Source organism: Choloepus didactylus, chromosome 6 (genome assembly GCF_015220235.1).
Source record: "Choloepus didactylus isolate mChoDid1 chromosome 6, mChoDid1.pri, whole genome shotgun sequence".
NCBI classification, from domain to species: domain Eukaryota; kingdom Metazoa; phylum Chordata; class Mammalia; order Pilosa; family Megalonychidae; genus Choloepus; species Choloepus didactylus.
In genome coordinates this window covers 28043828-28062483 of record NC_051312.1, presented here as the reverse complement: position 1 = coordinate 28062483, position 18656 = coordinate 28043828, and the positions used below count along the sequence as shown (strand labels likewise).

The 18656-nt window shown below is 34.6% G+C and overlaps 1 protein-coding gene across 1 annotated transcript; it reads left to right on the top strand.

Annotated features, from left to right (window-relative positions):
• Window positions 1-16947: 16947 nt before the first annotated feature.
• Window positions 16948-17865, top strand: LOC119538859 (olfactory receptor 4P4-like). The gene has a single exon (XM_037842045.1). It carries the CDS (start codon window positions 16948-16950, stop codon window positions 17863-17865), a length of 918 nt encoding a protein of 305 aa, XP_037697973.1.
• Window positions 17866-18656: the final 791 nt, after the last annotated feature.

The window sequence follows — 18656 nt, the reverse complement described above, 5'->3', positions numbered from 1 at the left end:
GTTTTAGTTCTGAGGCCATGAAAGTGTCCAAACTAAGGCATCAATACAAGGATACCTTCACTGAAGAAAGGTTGAAAATCTGGAACACCTCTGTCAGCTGGAAAGGCTGGCATCTGCTGGTCCTTTGCTCATGGGTTGGATTTCAAAATGGCTTTCTCCAAAATGTCTCTGGGCATCTGTCCCTCTAAGCCTCTCTCAGCTCTCTTCTTGGTTCTCCTGGGGCATTTCTCTCTAGGCATCTGGGAGTCCTCTCTTAGCTTTTCCCAGGCAAACTCTGGGCTTCATCTCTTAGCCTAGCATCCCCAAACATCCTTCTGTCTGCATCTCCCAGTGTCTCCAAGCATCTGTGCCTGTTTCAGCTGTCAGTTCTTGGCTTCTCCCATAGCAAACTCTGGATTACCTATTTTGGCTGCTCTCCAGAATGTCTTTCCCAGCCTCTCTGAGTGCCTTATCTCTGTGAGCTCTCTTAAAGGACTCCAGTGATCTAATCAAGACCCACTCTGAATGGGTGTGTTTGACACCTCCATGGAAATGATCTAATCAAAAGGTCTCACCCACAGATGAGTGAGTCACATCTCCATGGAAATATTCAATCAAAATGTTGCATAGAAACATTCCATTGAAACCCAACTAGTTTGGATTAAAAGATCATGGCTATTCTGGGGTCCATAACAGTTTCAAACTGGCACAAGGAAGGACATATACAAATGTAAAATAACAATAAAACATTTAATTCTTCCCATTTGACATAGCAATGAGGACCCCCCCACCCCATCTCTCTTTGCCTTTACTTTAGAAAACTGGTACATTGTTTTTCTTTGTCCTTTTAAAATGTAACTGAATTTAAGATGTAAAAGGTTGACTGAGGGTCTTGCAAAGTTCACCACACAAGAGAGTCTCTATTTCTTTGTAATGCAATCAAGGAAGATAGTGCCTTTAATGTCTGCTTTCCAGGGGAAGCCCTACCCTCTAATTGCAAATCTGCCTCTGAAAGATCTTTAGAATGTGTAGTTAATGGCTGTATCCCCTTAACCACATGAAAAGTTTGAGTTCTCTTTGCAATCTCTTTGCTGATTGCCTGTGATACATCACATTCTGGTTTAAGGCTTATTCAATAATAAAATTGTTTTTCTTTCTCCGTGAAGCAGTTTTCTGAGTTCAGAGAAGCTTTGTTTTTATCTATGTTAAAATATTACAGAAGATATTATTTTGGTGAGTTTATTTGAATACTTAATTCATTAATTGGGGCAGCTTCCAAACAAACCATGGAAAAGAGCTCCCACAAAACATGTGAGAGAGGTTTATCTAAAGTGAATGGGGAAATTAAAAGTAAAAATATTTGATAGGTTATTGTAAAATTCTTCTTCTTCTTCTTTTTTCTTTCTATGAACTTGACCTTGGGGTAGGTGTGACACCTGTGGAGATAGGCTTCCTCACATTTTATTTTTTAATACAATCTATTGGTCTCCATTTGTTGTATTTATCATTTGTAGTTTCATAACAATGATAATATAAGTTGATTCTAAGCCTCTCACTCCAGCAAGAAACAAAATAAAAGGAAAACAACCTGTGTGCCATAAATCATGTGTGTCACTGGAGTATTTCATATTAACTCATGTATTCCTTAATATATTTCTGAATTATGTAATAATTTCTCAATTGTAGAGATGAAAAAATGAGGTTTAGGAATTTTAAGCAATAAGCTCATGGTCACAACTACTCACTTAATTTTAATCCCTCACTGTTTCTGTCTCTTTCTTAGCAACATGTCTCCCACAAAATAAGATGTAAATAAATATTTACTGTTCTGAATTAAAATAAAATATCTCTTCTTTATTATCTAACTATATACACAGTTCTCATATATACATATATATGCTTCACTTATAGGGGCCATTCTCTCATCTAACGTAAGTTTCCCTTCCCTTGGATCTGTGGAAACCTCTAGTAGTAGAAAATTATTCCATCTATTCCATAGGAAAGTAGCTCTGTTTAGTTATTCATAGCTCTGTTTGATTTAGTTTTATATGGTATTTTCCTGAGAGTATCTGCTTTGTTTTATTTTGTTTTTAGTAAAGAGACCATCCATGGTTGTGCACCTGTGTGTGTATGTGTGTGTGTGTCACATGATGAGTGTTTGGGGGTGGTATTCGTGGACTTTATTTTCTTGAGGAGGGAGGGATGAAAGACCATCCCACCAGGAAGAAGGTATTCTTCAAAAACATGAAACTTCTATTATAATTTCTTTACATGGCCGACATTATGATTAAAATCTATATTAAGCCCACAAGCAAAATCTATTGATCTAATATTAATGCAGTGTTTGCTAGTTGCTTTTCCCAGCACTTACTACAATTACTATTGACTACAAAAAATCTATCAAATGGACATATAGAATAATTTGATTGTATTTTTCAGTATGTGAGTGTAAGCACAGAATAATTAAGAAATATTTGGGTTATAAATATGAAATTTAGACATCCTGCCCAATAATATGATTTTTTTTAGATGCAAAAGTTTTAAAATCTGCCATACTTAATTTTATTAAAGGCATACTTTTACCTAGTTTATAATCACTCATGTTACACAGGCACATTATTTAAGTCCCAAGCCAGGCATAAATCACCAGGCTGGAAGAAGTTTAGATGTCTTAAGGGTGGGGGCAGGGGTGAGGGTGGCAAAGGAAAGATTGGGACCAAATTTACCTGTGAGTGGCAGAATTCATGACTTTCATTCTGCTTTGGTTTCACCCTTGCTATGCATCAATCTTTTCTCATGTAAGCTTCTATTGAGTGGGAATATTCAGATGCTTTTACACTAGGCTAATACCTTGCAAGGCCTATGATTATATTCCCAACATATGCTAGATATTTCAAAGTCATTTTAATTCCAAAGAGTTCTTTCTTTCCTCTCTACATAAGCCATCAAATTTCTGAGAACATTTTCATTTTTATTAAATGTCTCTTAGACTTCCTTTTTCATCTGAAAGTGCTTAAAAGTGTCTTATTTTATTTTATTCTGATATTTGTATTGTAAAATGAGCCATCATATAAGTTGGGCCCATCATAAGGAAAAGTGGACTAGCAGCTGTTTTTTTCTAACCATCATCATTAAAGGAACTGGGAATGTATCAGACAAGTATATAGGGTCTTTTCTTGCTAAGCTCATATTAAAGTACAGCTGATATATAACAGCCCCAGTGTTCAGAATATGTTCTCATGTGCAGGGGATATTTTATCCAGGATGCATTATTGCATTCCAGAATTTATGTTCTGGATTCAGAAAGCATTCTTCATAATAGTCTAGCTCTTTGACCCCCCACAAAAATCACATAAAATTTCTAATTGAATTCTTGGCATAGCATGTAGAAAGTATTCCATATGTGGTTGTAGTAATCGCTAATGTTTCTAGGATCTCAAACAATTCATGTATACATCCCCAGAGAAGTTGGATGGTGTGGCTAGTTAGAGGTGGAATCCAGATTCTCTGACATTGAAGTTCAAGTTTTAACCACTGTGCTGCATTGTCTCTGGTAGCAGGAGTACAGTTCTATTCATAATAGAAACTGAGTAAATGTGGCACAGGTGTTTTCTTCCCTCATCTGCTGGGGCCTTATATTTTTGAGGAAAAGGAAAGAGAAATGTTGTGGATCTTCTCCCTGAGGATATCTATGGGCATGGCTAGGTCTTTTCAGCTATAGAACAAGGGTATGCTCTGAGATCACTTTTTCCTCAGGAGGAATGAAGAAGGTTGGAAGGCCCATTGACTGGCTCCCCTCCTTGAATATTGTCAAAGTTCACAAGTGGTAACACTGTTTCCTTTCCATATGTTATTTTTATTAGACTCCAAGTTCTTTTAGCATTGCATTCACCAAATATTTTAACTCTTTTGTATTGCTTTCATCACTCATTTATTTTCAGCCCCCTAATATTGTAACTGCTATGATACATTTATAACATGTAAAATGAATTTGCTGTGTCAAAATTACACTCTAAAATATAAGGATGAGCTAGACACATTACCTTTTACTTAAGCATATTTCTTTTCTTCCAAATGATGATGTTGGTTACTATGCCAAAGCTTTCATGATGGCTTCTTATTTCTTTGAATGAGTGTTATTCAAAGCTGCTGTTTAGTTTTCCATGTCTATATGCGTCACTCAAGCTCTCTCTCCTATTCATCCAAATTACCAAGTCATAATTGAATTTCTCTCTGGCTCCATCTTGAAAAGTTTATATGTGAAAAACTTTAGGCACATTGCAAAATAGGCTTCTGGAATATTAGACTTTGCAGAATGTCTTACCAGTTTGGTGAGGTTTTTGGTCCAAGTGCCTCATCCAAGTGGATATGAAACCAGTCTTAGTGTTTTGGGTGCCAGACCCTGAAACAGATATATAATCTCATTTTGAAGGCAAGTGAATTTATTTCTCCCTCTTTGAGTGCAATTTGCTCATCTGATCTTTGAAAATTTTGTAAGAAAGATTAGGCATGTTAGAAATATGAACCCCAATCACTTTACAACTTATCGTTCCTGGTAAGACCAGTTATAATTCTATAACTACTACTTCTCATTGATGATGCCTTGGTGCTGCTCATGCAAATTTTTAGTTTTGTAAATCAACACCTAGGGGCAGTGTTCCAGTTTGAATCTATTATGTACCCCAGAAAAGACTATTATTTTAACCAAATCTTGTGGGTGCTGGTTTATTGTGGGTGGGACTTTTTGATTAGGTTGTTTACATGCAGATGTGACTCACCCAATTGAGGGTGGGAAATTTGATTACATTATTTTCATGCAGGCATGACCCCACCTATTGAAGGTGAGTCTTAGTTCACTGGAGTCCTCAAGAGAACTCAGGGGCTGACACAGACCCAGATGTTTGGAGATGCGGACAGAAGACATTTGGAGATGCTAAGCTAAAGAGACAAAGCCCAGAGTTTGCCCTGGAGAAGCTAAAAGAGGACCCTCAGATACTAGAGAGAAACACCCTGGGAGAACAAGCAAGTATGCACAGTAGCTGAGAGAGAGAAGCTAAGAGAGACAGAATCCCAGAGACATTTTGGAGAAAGCCATTTTTGAAACCAGAACCTGGGAGCAAAGGACCAGCATATGACAACCATGTGCCTTCCCAGCTGACAGAGTTTTTTCTGACACTATCAGCCTTTCTTCAGAAAGTATCCTCTTGTTGATGTGTTTGCTTGGAAACCTTTATGGCCTTAGAACTGTAAATTTGTAACCTAATAAATCCCTTTTATAAAAGCCAATTCATTTCTGGTATTTTGCATAATGGCAGCTTTAGCAAAGTGGGACAGACAGTATTGTTAGATCAAAAGTATATGGTAGTAGTAATGTCTTAATTTTCCAGGACTGTGATGACAAATACCACGAAATTAGTTTATGTTAACAATAGGAATTTTTGTCTGTTTTGTAAGCTACTTGTCTGTGGTGGTTTGGAACTATATGTCCCAGAATAACATGATCTTAAACTTTATCCATTCCTGTGGGTATAGACTCATTATAAGTAGGACCTTTTGATGAGGTTACTTCAGTGCAAGTGTGGCCCAACTCATTCAGGATGGGTCTTAATCCTATTCCTGGAGTATTAGCAGAATGGAATTCAGACAGAGAGAAAACCACAGAGAGAGTAGTCAGAAACTGAACAGAAATGGATCCCAGAAGAGAGAGGAGTGACCAGGAGAGACCACCATTTTCATTGCCATGTGACAGAGAAGCCCAGGACTAAGAATCACCAGCAGCTAGCCCCAGAGCACCAGTCTTCATGAAGAAATAATTGCCTTGATGATGCCCTGATTTGAACTTTTTCCAGTACTCAAAATCATGACCCCATAAATTCCCATTGTTTAAGCCAACCCAATGCATGGTATTTGCTTTAGCAATGAGGAAATTAAAACAATGTCTGCTATAAACGTTTTACACTGCCATGAATTCTCCCTGACTCTGCAGGGTTCTGATGCTGGCTTGCTGGCAATTATTTATTTTCATTGACTTGTACATGCATCTCTGCCCGTATCACAAGGCATTTAATCTTAATGATAGATCATTTCCAACCCTGCCATGCACATGTGAAGGAAATGTTTATTCTTTTTCTTTCCTATTCTTTTATCTCCCATTCCTCAACCATTTATTTCACCAATGTTTGTGCCTGGCAATAAATAATTTCATTGCAGTTGATTTTGCAGGTCATTGATTTTATTGGTAGATCTACTTAGATCAATCTTAAAAATGATTCTTATAGAACAATAAATTCCTGCCTTTGCTTCTGTGTCATTCCTTATATCAGATTTTCCTAGCAGCTGACATAATACCATTCCAGGCTACAATGTCTTTTCTCCTATTCTTCAGAAAGCTAGATTAGCACAGAACCTGCAGGGTTCCAGAACTGCACTGGACCCCCAGAGAAACAGTGCCTGAGACAGGCCAAGTGAAAGATAGAAGGTATATGCCCAAGGCCCAAGGGCCACTGCCTGGACAGTGTTTTACAGACATTGGACTGTGATCTGTTTAGACATACCTTGGGGAATATAATTTCTAAGAGCTTTCAAAGACCTATTAATTCTTGTGTTTTTACATAAATTCATAGTCTGTTTTTTAAAACACATTTCTGTCAGGCATAGGCATAAAATAGATGACTCCTAGTACTGAAATTCTTTTGTTAGATTTTGTGGGAATTTCAAAATCCTTTTTGATTACTTTTAGTCTGAGCTAGTATGAAGATGTTAAATCTGTGTTCAAAAGTCCCAAATGCTTTTCTGTGAAATAAATATCCACTTCTCACATCACTGATGGGTACATGGATATTTAAAGTCCACTCTCCTGTATTTATTTCTTCATTGGCCTTGGTTGTATATGCAGGCATGACAACTTCAGTAGTTGTAGTGCTCCTTGCTCAAAATAGAAAGGAAGAAAAAGAAAAATGGCCTGTGTGGCATGAACCATGTATGACACTGGTGTGTTTCATATTACTTCACTTATTCATTTTTATATTTCTTAATCATGTAACAATTTCTCAAATGAATGCATAAGGAAAATGAGTTTTAAGGATATGAACTAATAAGCTCATGGTCACAACCGCCCAGATTAAATTTAAACTCCTCAACTCTTAAAATCTTTGTTGTCACTGTTTTACATGCTTCTGCAGTGGTTGGCTATTTCCTTCCTTTCATCACATATTACAGCAATACTTTCACAGGAGCTTTCTTATAATCTATATGATCAAAATTTATTATTTGTTTTAATGATAATAATTCCCATCTAATTATTCACATATTTTATTACCTCTACTAACTGCAGTGGTCATAATTGCATGTTCCCCCAGAATGCAGGATGGAATTTTAGGAACTGTTGTGGATTAAACCTGTACATAATATAGAAAGCAAGCAAGGATCTTGACCTAAGGTATGTACCTTTAGATAAAACTGCAATAGATTATTCCAAGACAGTTTAGAATCAGAGAATTCTGAACCATATACTAACATACTCTGAACCACATATTAACCACAAGGTATAGCTTTACATAAATGTTCAGGAAGACTGGGTGGCCTAGTAAATTGTCAAATTCCATAATCTCTTCTACTGAGATGAGGATTTACACCAGCTCCTCTCACTACTGTAGTATATGACACTGCCCCCCGCCCCGTGCTCTGCTCTGCTCTCTTGAATGAGATGCAGCACCTAACTGGTTGAGAATTTGTATCTAAAACAACCATGGTTTTTTAGACTTTATATCCATCACATGAGCAACAAGAGAAAAGTAGATAATTGAAACCTCACCAAAATTAAAAACATTTGTGCAAAACAGGATTTTGTTACAACTTGGAAAAGACTACCTGCTCAAGGGGAGAAAGTGTTTGGAAGCCATATATCCAATAAGGTTTTTAATATGCAGAATATACAGGGAGATCTTACAATTCAACAATAAAAGGACAAACAGCCCATTTTGAAAAAGAACAAAGTACTTGAATAGGCATTTCACCAAAGAGGATCTACAAATGGCAAAAAATCACATGAAAATATGTTTAACATCACTAGCTATTAGGGAAACACCCATTGAAACCAAAATATGATAACATTTCAAACCCACTGTAATGTCTCCTATTGAAAATGAGAACATTAAATGTCAGTGCAGATGTATAGAAATAGGAGTATTCATCCCCTGCTAGTGGGAATGTAAAATGATGCAGCCCCTGTGGAAGACAGTTTGACAGTTACTCAGAAAGATAAGTATAGAACTACCACATGACATGGCAATACTATTACTAGGTATATATCCAAAAGAATTGAAAGCAGGGAATGAAGCAGATATTTACACACTGGAGTTCATGTTGGCGTTAATCACAATTGCCTAAAGATGGAAACAACCCAAACGTCCATGAATCAATGAAGGGATAAGTCAAATGTGGTATATACATACAATGGAATATTATTTTGCCATAAAAAGGAATGAAGTTTGGAAACATGTGACAAAATATGTGAGCCATAAAGACACCATGTTGAGTGAAATGTCAGGCACAAAAGGACAAATATGCTATGATTTCACTAATAAGAACTAATTATAAAATATAAACTCATAGTGATACAATCTACAATAAAGGCTGCAAGGGGACAGAATGAGACCAGAGAATATGGAGTGGTTGCTTAATGTGTACAGAATTTTTAACTAGGTTAAAGTGAAATGTTTGGAAATGGACAGATGTGATGGCAGCACATTAATGTAAGTATAAGTAATAGTGCTGAATTGTACTTGAATGTGGATGAAAGGGGTTGTTTAGAGTCATGAATGTCACCAGAAGGAAAGCTAGAGGTTAAAATATGGGAATGCAAAACACAGTGAAATTTGTGGAGGATAATGTGTATGATTAACAGTACAAATATAAATAAGTTCTTTAATGAAACTGAACAAGTGTATGACACTTTTACAAAGAGTAAATAATATAGTGATATATGGGAAAAATATACCTATTGCAAACTACAGGCTATAGTTAACGGTAATATCTTAATATTCTTTCATCAACAGCAATAAAGATAGCACACTGATTTAGGGGTCAACAATGTGGGGTGGGGGGGATGGATAAGTGTTAGGGACGTTTTCAGTGTTCTTTTCAATGTTTATTTTTCTTTTTGGAGTAATGAAAAACTCTAAAATTGATTGTGGTGATGATTGTATAACTATGTGATGATATTGTGAGCCACTGATTGTACACTTTGGGCGGTTTGTATGATGTGTGAATATCTCTCAAAAATATGCATTAAAAATTTAAAGAATGGCAAAGGACTTGAATAGATATTTCCTGAAAGTGGATATAAAAATGGGAAAAGCACATGAAAGATGCCAACATCACTAGCTATTAAGATAATGCACATCAAAACCACAACGAGATACTTTTTCAAACCCACTAGAATGGCTAATATTAAAAACAGAGAAAATTCCAAGTGTTGGAGCCGATGTGGAGAAATAGGAAGATTCATTCATTGCTTTTGGGAAGATGGAAGCCATCAAAATGTCCATCAATAAATGAAAGGATAAATCAAATGTGTTATATATATACAGTTGAATATTATTTGGCCATAAAAAGGAACAAAATTCTGAAACATGGGACAACATGCATGAACTTTAAAGATATGTTGAGCAAAATAATTCATGCACAAATGGACATATATTGTATGATCTCAATGATAAGAAACAATTAGAATTATCAAGCCCATGGACTCAATATCTAGAATATAGGTTGCCAGGAGCCAGATAGGGCATGAGAAATATGGAGTTAATGCTTAAATTGTACAGAGTTTCTATTTGGGTGGCTGTAAAGTTTTCATAATCAATGGTGGTGATGGTAGCACAACATTCTGAATGTAATTAACAGCAATGAATTATATATTTTAGACTGCATATTGTAAATTTTAGATTGCATATATATGTTACTAGAATAATTTAAAAAAAGCATGACTATACAGAATACACAGTGAACTTATTGTAAATGATGGATTACAGTTAATAGTTGAATCATAAAAATATTCTTTCATGAGTTGTATCAAATATACCATGCTAATGCAAGGTATTAATAACAGGGGGGTATACAAGGACTCTGTATTTTAGGAATTTATTCATGAGTTTTCTGTAAACCTACAACTTCTATAACAATAATAAATAAACAGATAATTTCAATAGCCCTATATCTCTTAAAGAAATCCAATTGTAATTTCAAAACTTCCCACCAGAAATACTCAAGTTCATATATGTGATTTCTGTCAAATATTAAAAAAGAAATAACACAAATTCTACACAAACAGAAAAAGGAATAAAAGGGAATGGAGAGCATTGTAACTCACTCTACTTGACCAGCATTTCTCTAATTCTCATAAAATGTCATAGCATTTCTTTACATTTATTAGGATTTACTGTTTACACAAGTATGCCACCAGTAATTACAGAGTGTTTTCTTCTTCCTATCCAATCTGGATGAAATTTTTCTAATATGTGAGCTTAGCAGGTTTTTGAGATGTGAGATCACTATTCAAAAATTAATTTCATTTAATAGCTAATGTCAGTTATAGTTAATGACATTTGACAAAATGTGCAAGGCATCTCACTGAAAATTACATACTTTGATGAGGGTAAATAAAGAACAGTTAATATATGCAGCAACATTCGATATTCATAAATGAGACAATGCAACTTTTAATACATTTGAACCATCCACAAAATTAATTTCTAGATAAAATGCTATCTGCCTTCTAAAGCAAAAACTTGCTTTTCAGAATTTCAAAATCTAATTTGAACATGTGTTTGGAAATGCAAATCATCTAGCCCAGAAAAATTTATAAAATAATAAATTATAAATTTTGAAATTTGAAAACTACACTTCATGATTTCAAGGCATTTTATAAAATGCTGTGTGGTACTTCCATAAAGATGGACAATTGGATGAATTGAACATTCTAGAGAGTACAGAATTAGATCCACTCATATATGGTCAACTAAATCTAAGCAAAGGACTGTTAAGTAATTCCTTAGAGGAGGAATAATGTTTTCAACATTATTCAACAAATGTTGGGTGGAACAATTGGATATCCATAAACACAGCAAATGAAACTCAACCTGTGCATTGCACATTATACACACATTAATTAAAAATAGATCATAGGTTTCTCCAAAAACATTAAAGTATGAAAGATTTAGAATGAAACTGAGAAGAAAATCTTGAGGTACTTGGTTTAGGCAAATATGGTTAGAAACAATAAAAAAACATATTCAACAAAAGAATAAGAATGGTAAATACATTTTAACAAAGTGGAAAACTTTGCTGTTAGAATGAGTTATAAATAAAGAAAAAAAGATGTGCAGTAGGAGAAAGTATTTAATGTGTAGAATATTACATATGAATAAGAAAAAGCAACTCAATAAATAATGAACACCATAAGAAACTGAACAACCAATTAAAAATGAGCAAGTGTTTTCAACAGTTCCTTCATCCAGGAAGATAAAAACTTTGCAAATAATACAAGAAAAGATGCTAGACAGCATTAGTCATTATGTAAATTTAAATGATTGCATTTCTTGCCATTCGAATGACCAAAATTAAAGATTGACCCGTAGAAAGTGGTGGTGAAGAAATGGAAAAACAAAAATCTCATACAGTATTTTTTCACCCCTGTGTGAGACAGGAAGGCTAGAAAAAGCTGCAGTTTAGTATTTACCTTCCCCAAGTAGGTGAGGCACTGGAAAAACCCACTTTGTTTATTTAGGCTATGGTTAATTAAGGCAGCAATTTGTAAATGAAAGCAGACTCCTCTGGTTTTATTTCAGAATGGTCACTGTTCCCCTCCAGCGTTGGAAACACAAGGGAATTTTTTTCTCTGAAATTCAGAGTGGGAATCACATGGGGCTCCTGGAGGGGAGGTAAGAGCAAGTAAGTTATGATGATCTAAGGCTTAGCTTCCTGGACATTTTTTCTCTCATGCTAGCCCATGTTTGGACTCCAACAATTTGTCAATTACACTTTGGTTTTATTTCCCAAGGCTGACGCCAGCCACTGTGGTTTTTATTCTAGGTAAAAAGTGATTCTACATACTTGCCTATCACTTCACTATCCAAGGAGATAGTTTTCCCTCAAATCTCCAAAGAATCTAATGTTTGTCGATATTCAATTTTTCAGCTTTTATCCTGTTGAGATGGTGGAAGTAATGACCATCCAAGCTCTTTACATGTCAGAACTGAAATCTGCTCATTTTCATTCAATTACAGGTATTTACAAAATTTTCTAATATTGTTTATATCTTTAAGAATACATGTAGCATGTTATTTTAATTTCCAAATATACATAAAATAATTTTTTCTTAATTTCTACCTTAAATTCTTAGTTCTATATAGTGTCTCCTTTAAAATTTGTTGAGGATTTCACAATCCTCTTGTTTAAAAATATTCCATTTCCATATGTAAGAATATGTATTTTTATTTGTTGAATATGTAATTGTATAGATGTCCCAATACATCTATATGTGCTTTTTAATTAGGTTGTTTTTTTCTTTTATTTCTTACTTTTGCCTACTTTATTTAGTAATAATTGATAAATGAGTTTAAATTTTCCACTGTGAAGGTGAAGTTATTTGTTTTTTTCTTGTATCTTTATCCCACCTGTATTTATTTATACTGAGGTGATATTATTAAATGCTTCTTCAGTCCAGGTCTTTGAGCAAGTAAAGCACAGAGTCAAATGCCATGATTGAATAAGAATATAAAATTAGACATTATTTTCAAAGACATGTACAGCAGCAATAAAACCTCAAAGATATGCAGTACCTGGGGTCCAATCAGTGTTGAAAACTGATGTGCTAAATAGAATGCAATAGTTAAATTCATGTGTAAGCTAGGCTAGGTGATGGTATCCAGGTGTTTAATCAAACAAGTACTTGGAGAATTCATTAAAATCTTCATCAGAGTTCCCAAATTGTGGCCTAACCTTTGGAATTTAAGCTTAACAATCCCAAAGCTCATGCAAGAGAATTTCTATAATAAGTGTCAGAATATTTTCATATATAGTTACACAAAAATATATACATTTAAACACACACATGTATTTACACACCCATATCTACATGTGTGTGTATGTGTGTGTGTGCATGTATATATATGTGTGTGTGTGTGTGTGTGTATATACACACTGTCATTTCTGTTTCTCTGGAGAACCCTAATACATCGAGTATAGTGGTTGCCAAGGTGAGCAGTAGAAATTCATGAAAAAAGGAAAAAAATGTTATACATAAAACATGGGTGATTTTTCATGGAACCATGTGAATAGTCTATTCTTAACTAAAGGGCAAGATTAACTCAACTCTGTTCCCTTTATATTCTACTGACACTGTTCCTCTTCCACAAGCCAGCAGGAAAAGTATATAGATAAGCAAAACAAACAAACAAAAAAAGCAAACAAAAAAAACTAACATTAAGAATTGATTTTGTATTGTGGATATTCCTAATTCTATTACCCTAATACTTGCTGATACCTAATACTTGCTGATACCTAGTAACTCAAAAGAGTGTACATGACTTGAAAGTTTTGAGTGGGTATAATAAATTTCTAGAAATGTCTTACAATCTCCATCATAATGGCAACAATTCTGTGCTGATGAGGAAAATCTTAATGCTTTTTTGATGCTCTCTTAGCAAACTGATCAGTTGGATGATTAAGAATTCAACTTTAAGTTTACCATGATAAACATCAATGGATATAGTCATTGTGAGGACTTTAGTCTGGGGTATTTTGGGGTTTACTTCTGTAATTATAAGTACATACACATTGGTTGCTGCAAAATGCCCATGGGTGATTTCCCTCTGGTCCCTCTTGTGCCTTTTAATTCAAGGTGATCCTGGCAATGCTTTCCTAAAAGATTTGTTTCAATGGAAGATTCATACAAGAGTCAGAAGCTTTCCAAATCAATTTGCTGCTTTTGTTGCCTAGTCCAGAAGCATAAAAGGACTAGTCTGCAGGACCACCTTGATGTTCCACAGAAAGTAAGGTGTTACAGAAGAAATGAACATTATGGTTAGTATCCATCAATTTAAAAAAAAAAAAAGCTTTGGGATAAAACCAGTGGGATTTCAAAATCCTCTGTTTTATATAAAATTAAATCTTAGTATTTTTATATTTGTAAGCTAATACACATCTGGAACATATGCCTGGTGGCTATTTTCAGGAGAGACCATTCAGAAAAATATGGATGGTAATTTTGGAACATAGCTTTTAGCCTGTATTTGTATTTGAGAGAATATATTTAAGCACAGAAAAAAATGTTTGAGCTTTATAATCATTCCACATGGCACAAATAGAGACAATCCCTTAGAATTTGTGTAACCTTTGGATTTGGTTGTAATACCCCAATCTATATACCAATAATGAAAATAAAATAATAGTGTAAATATATTATAATTATAATGGTACTATATTATAATATAATGAAAACATTATATATAACAATAATATAAATATATAAAATATATTTAAGTGTGTGTGTATATATATATATAAATGATTGTGTAATAATAAACCCTCACCAGGTCATAATGAAGAGAAATTAGTGGGCATATGTAAAACACTTAATAATTTGCCTAGAATATAATATTGCTTAATTTATGGTATTTAAAAATTTTATTCTGAATTAATAAAAAATTAAACCCTAGACTTTAACTTTCAGTCTTTTCTTTATAATAGATGTAATAAATAGTTCAAGAATATGAAAAAGCAGATACATTTGCCATTGTTGGAAGCTCACAATATCCATATCCTCTCATGAACTTATTTATAATTCCCACTTCTCAACTTTTTTTTTCATTCTTCAGTTTTCTCCTTTCTTCTTCTTTTACTTCAATCTTTTTTCTTCTTTCAAAATGTAGTCGACCCTTGTTTGCAAAGATTTCCTAACAGGATCTTTCTCTAGGGATTTAATTCATAAGAAAGAGGGAAATTTGGAAGAGAAACCTTAAATGAGAGTTGGGAAAATGTATACTCAAGCTCTACAAAACCCTGTGTTTATTTGCATGTGTCCATCTACAGGTGCATCAGTGTGTGTCTGAGTTTCTGTGTGATGGAGGGGGAGGGGGAGGGAGATGGTGAGAGGGAGGGAGAGAAAGGATTTACATATAGCTCAGGGAGATTTTAAGCATTAGAAAAAGAGCAGAATTGAAATGGCATGAGGATGGTTCCAGGAAATATTTTAGCATGATTTTACTTTTAAGAGGATTCCCAGTAACTAATCTCTGGGTGGAGATTTAAGGATCTTTTCCTATGTTAGTGTGTGATTTCCCATCTGATGTGGAATCATCATAAGTACCGCATGACTGGACCCAAATGTTAAGAGATCCTGAGGCTTGCACAATATTAGGGAAATATTCTAAACCAAGAATTTAGCTTTCTACAATTTTAGTCTTCTAGTTTTTCTAGAATATTTTTCTTATACTTAGTATTTGTCTAACATGAGTAAAAAAACAAGCAGACCAGTATATTTATGACAGTGATGGAATCCCATTTTATTACACAACTGTCTGTCCTCAACAAAATATTTTCAGGGAGGCTGCCCTGAGGACTTCATTTAAGTTAGAATCTTAAGCATTTATTATAGTGTATTCTTTACATAGTCTTCATTCCTTTATCCTTGGCAAAAGGTAAATGATCCAGTATCATTGATTCCACACACTAGTTGGAAAAGAAATCTCAGAAAGAAGTGTTTATTGCTAGGAATGTAGAAATATTAGAATGTCCAAGACTGGATGTTCATCCTCATGATCCTTAGACTAGGGATGGGTAAACCATATCATATTTTCCCTTTCTGTAAAAACAACAACAATCCATTGGGGTGCAAGATAATTTTGATGAGGCAGGACATTTTGATATGGGTTAAAGGTGATGCTTTCAGTATGTTAGCTCCCTCCTCCCAGATTCACTACATCTGAATGTCTGCAGTCTTCTAAAAGCATGTGCAAATAAGCAGGTATTCTTTCATCTCATTAATTCATTCAACATGGCAACAGGTAACAGTATCATTCTAATGTGTTTCTAATAGGAGCCTCAAAATTGCACCTTTAATGTAATTAAGTGAAAGGTGAGGCTTTTGTATAATAATATTCCATGTTCCTATATTCAGAGACCTAACAATTGCTGGTGTTGTTTCCCAGTCACGGTCTTGAACCCAACATGAAAGGATGTAAAGACATTGGAATTTTCAGCAAATAATTTAGGCTATTTCTCAGATATGATTAAGAGCCTTGGTATGTTTTTGTTTGTTTATTGTTTGTTTTGTTTTGTTTTAACATCAAGAATAAATATTTAGCTGCAGTGGATATGTAGAATTCTAGAGTGATTTGGGCAATCCAGTTAAATTATTTGCAGCATAGAGTAGGGGAGATGTTTCCTTAGTTAAAGGTATTAAATTGCAGATTGGAGAAAGTCCTTTATTTTACAGATATGGAAGAACAGCTAGGTCCATTTAGCCTGGGACAACATAGTATAGTTTTGAAGAGAATGGAATCTGGCATCCAGTACAGGCTCAAATCTTAAATCTGCTACTGTATAGCTTAATGATTTCATGTAACTAAGTGAACTTGCCTATGCTTCTAATGCTTCATATATAAAATGAGTGTTAGAATAGTGATTCTTACTTGTGGGTGGTTATGGGAATTAATACATGTAAAATAAAGATAAAATGCTAGAATTAAAATATACTGTCCTTAAATATCATTAGACGTAATAAAAATGCCCTAATCTTAAAAGATTTTTAAAGATTATGTCATGTATTAAATCCACTATGACCTGCATGATTTTTCAATTTTTAGATCAAACTAAGGTTAATAAAGCTGTTTAATATTTAATGAAATGTTCTGTATTATTTCATATAAATTAAGTTTCTAGCGTGTACTCTGGACTCACATTAACCTCATGGAAGATCAGAACAATGTTACTGAATTTGTCTTCTTGGGGCTGTGGGAGAAGAAGCAAATAGAGCTACTGTTCTGTTTCTTGTTCCTGCTCTGTTACTTGACAGTCTTAATGGGGAACTTCATCATCTTACTCACAATCACCTGCAGCCATCTAATTGAACAACCAATGTACTATTTTCTCTGCCACCTCTCCCTCATGGATCTCTCCTTCACCTCTGTTGTAGTTCCCCGACTAATTAGAGACTTAGCTTCAGAGAGAAAAGTCATTTCCTATAACAACTGTATAACCCAACTCTTCACCTTCCATTTGCTGGCAAGTGTAGAAATATTCATCTTGGTGTCTATGGCTTTTGACCGCTATGTTGCCATTGTCAAGCCCCTGCACTACATGCTCATCATGAACAGGCAGAGGTGTAACATGCTGATTGTCACAGCCTGGGGTGTGGGTTTTTGGCATTCTATTGCTGTACTGCTCATGGTCCTAGATTTACCTTTCTGTGGCCCTAATCTGATCAATCACTATATGTGTGATGTGAAGCCTCTTTTGAAACTAGTCTGCAGAGATATTCATGTTGCTAGTATCTTCATTATTGTCCATTCAGGAGTGTCAGGGGCTTTAATTTTTCCTGTACTGTTGACTTCTTACATACTCATACTGTACAATCTCAGGACACACACCACTGCAGCACGACACAAAGCTCTCTCAACTTGTAGCTCTCACATAATGGTTGTAGTTTTGTTTTTTGTGCCTGCTCTCTATATCTATGTTATACCTGCTGAGAGTGAGATCAAGGACAAGGAAATCTCTGTATTTTATACTGTTATTGTCCCCATGCTGAATCCTTTCATCTATACACTGAGAAATTTGGAGATGAAAATTGCCTTGCAAAAGGTATGGTCTCAAGTGGCACATTGAGAATTAAAGTTAATATGGTGTTAGTCATTGTGATTCCCATCCTGTGCCCATAGTATAGTTATTATTAAGGTCAGTGTAGAATGAAATTAAGCTTTCTTTGGGAATTGGACTAAATGACTTCTGACATTATAAAAGCCAAAAATACAAATTATTATTCATATAGCAACATACTCTTTAGTGGGTCCAAATTGACCCAATTGTGTCCTCTTGTAGATGAGGAATGTAAGAAATAGTTCTCTAAAATTCATCATTAATCTTGTCACTCTCTTCTTCAAAAATATATAACACTAATATTTTCCTAGGAATAAAATCCAACCTTCTCTCTTATTAATCAGAAATATTCTCAATTTGGCTCATGTCCAGTTTGCTGACCTTAGAAATGACTGCACTGGAGAAACTTACAGTAATGCACTACAACAGTAGGTTTTCAGGTCCCATATAACTGCATCAAGCATTGACCTAGTCAATTTTGTCTATGGGTCTTGGCAATTTTCTCTATTTTTATTACCCTCAGTTTTGAAATATCTTTGGTATGATATCATGTTTCATAAAGAGGTTGTAAGCTTATGTTGACTAACACACATGAAGTTTCAGCATGGTGTATGATGTAATAGATTTATTTCATCTTTTTTATTCCCCTACTTTTTTTGTTTCCTTTGCTTAGATGATTTAAACTGGCTATATTGTAGCCCTCTATGTTCTCCAAACAAACTGTCTGATCTCTCACCTCTACATTTGTTTTTTTTTCCTGCTGTCTCTTTACTTAGTATGTCTCTTCCCATATATTTGGG

Excerpts from the sequence above, each read along its gene's own strand:
- LOC119538859 (XM_037842045.1), top strand. The coding sequence starts at position 16,948 with ATGGAAGATCAGAACAATGTTACTGAATTTGTCTTCTTGGGGCTGTGG.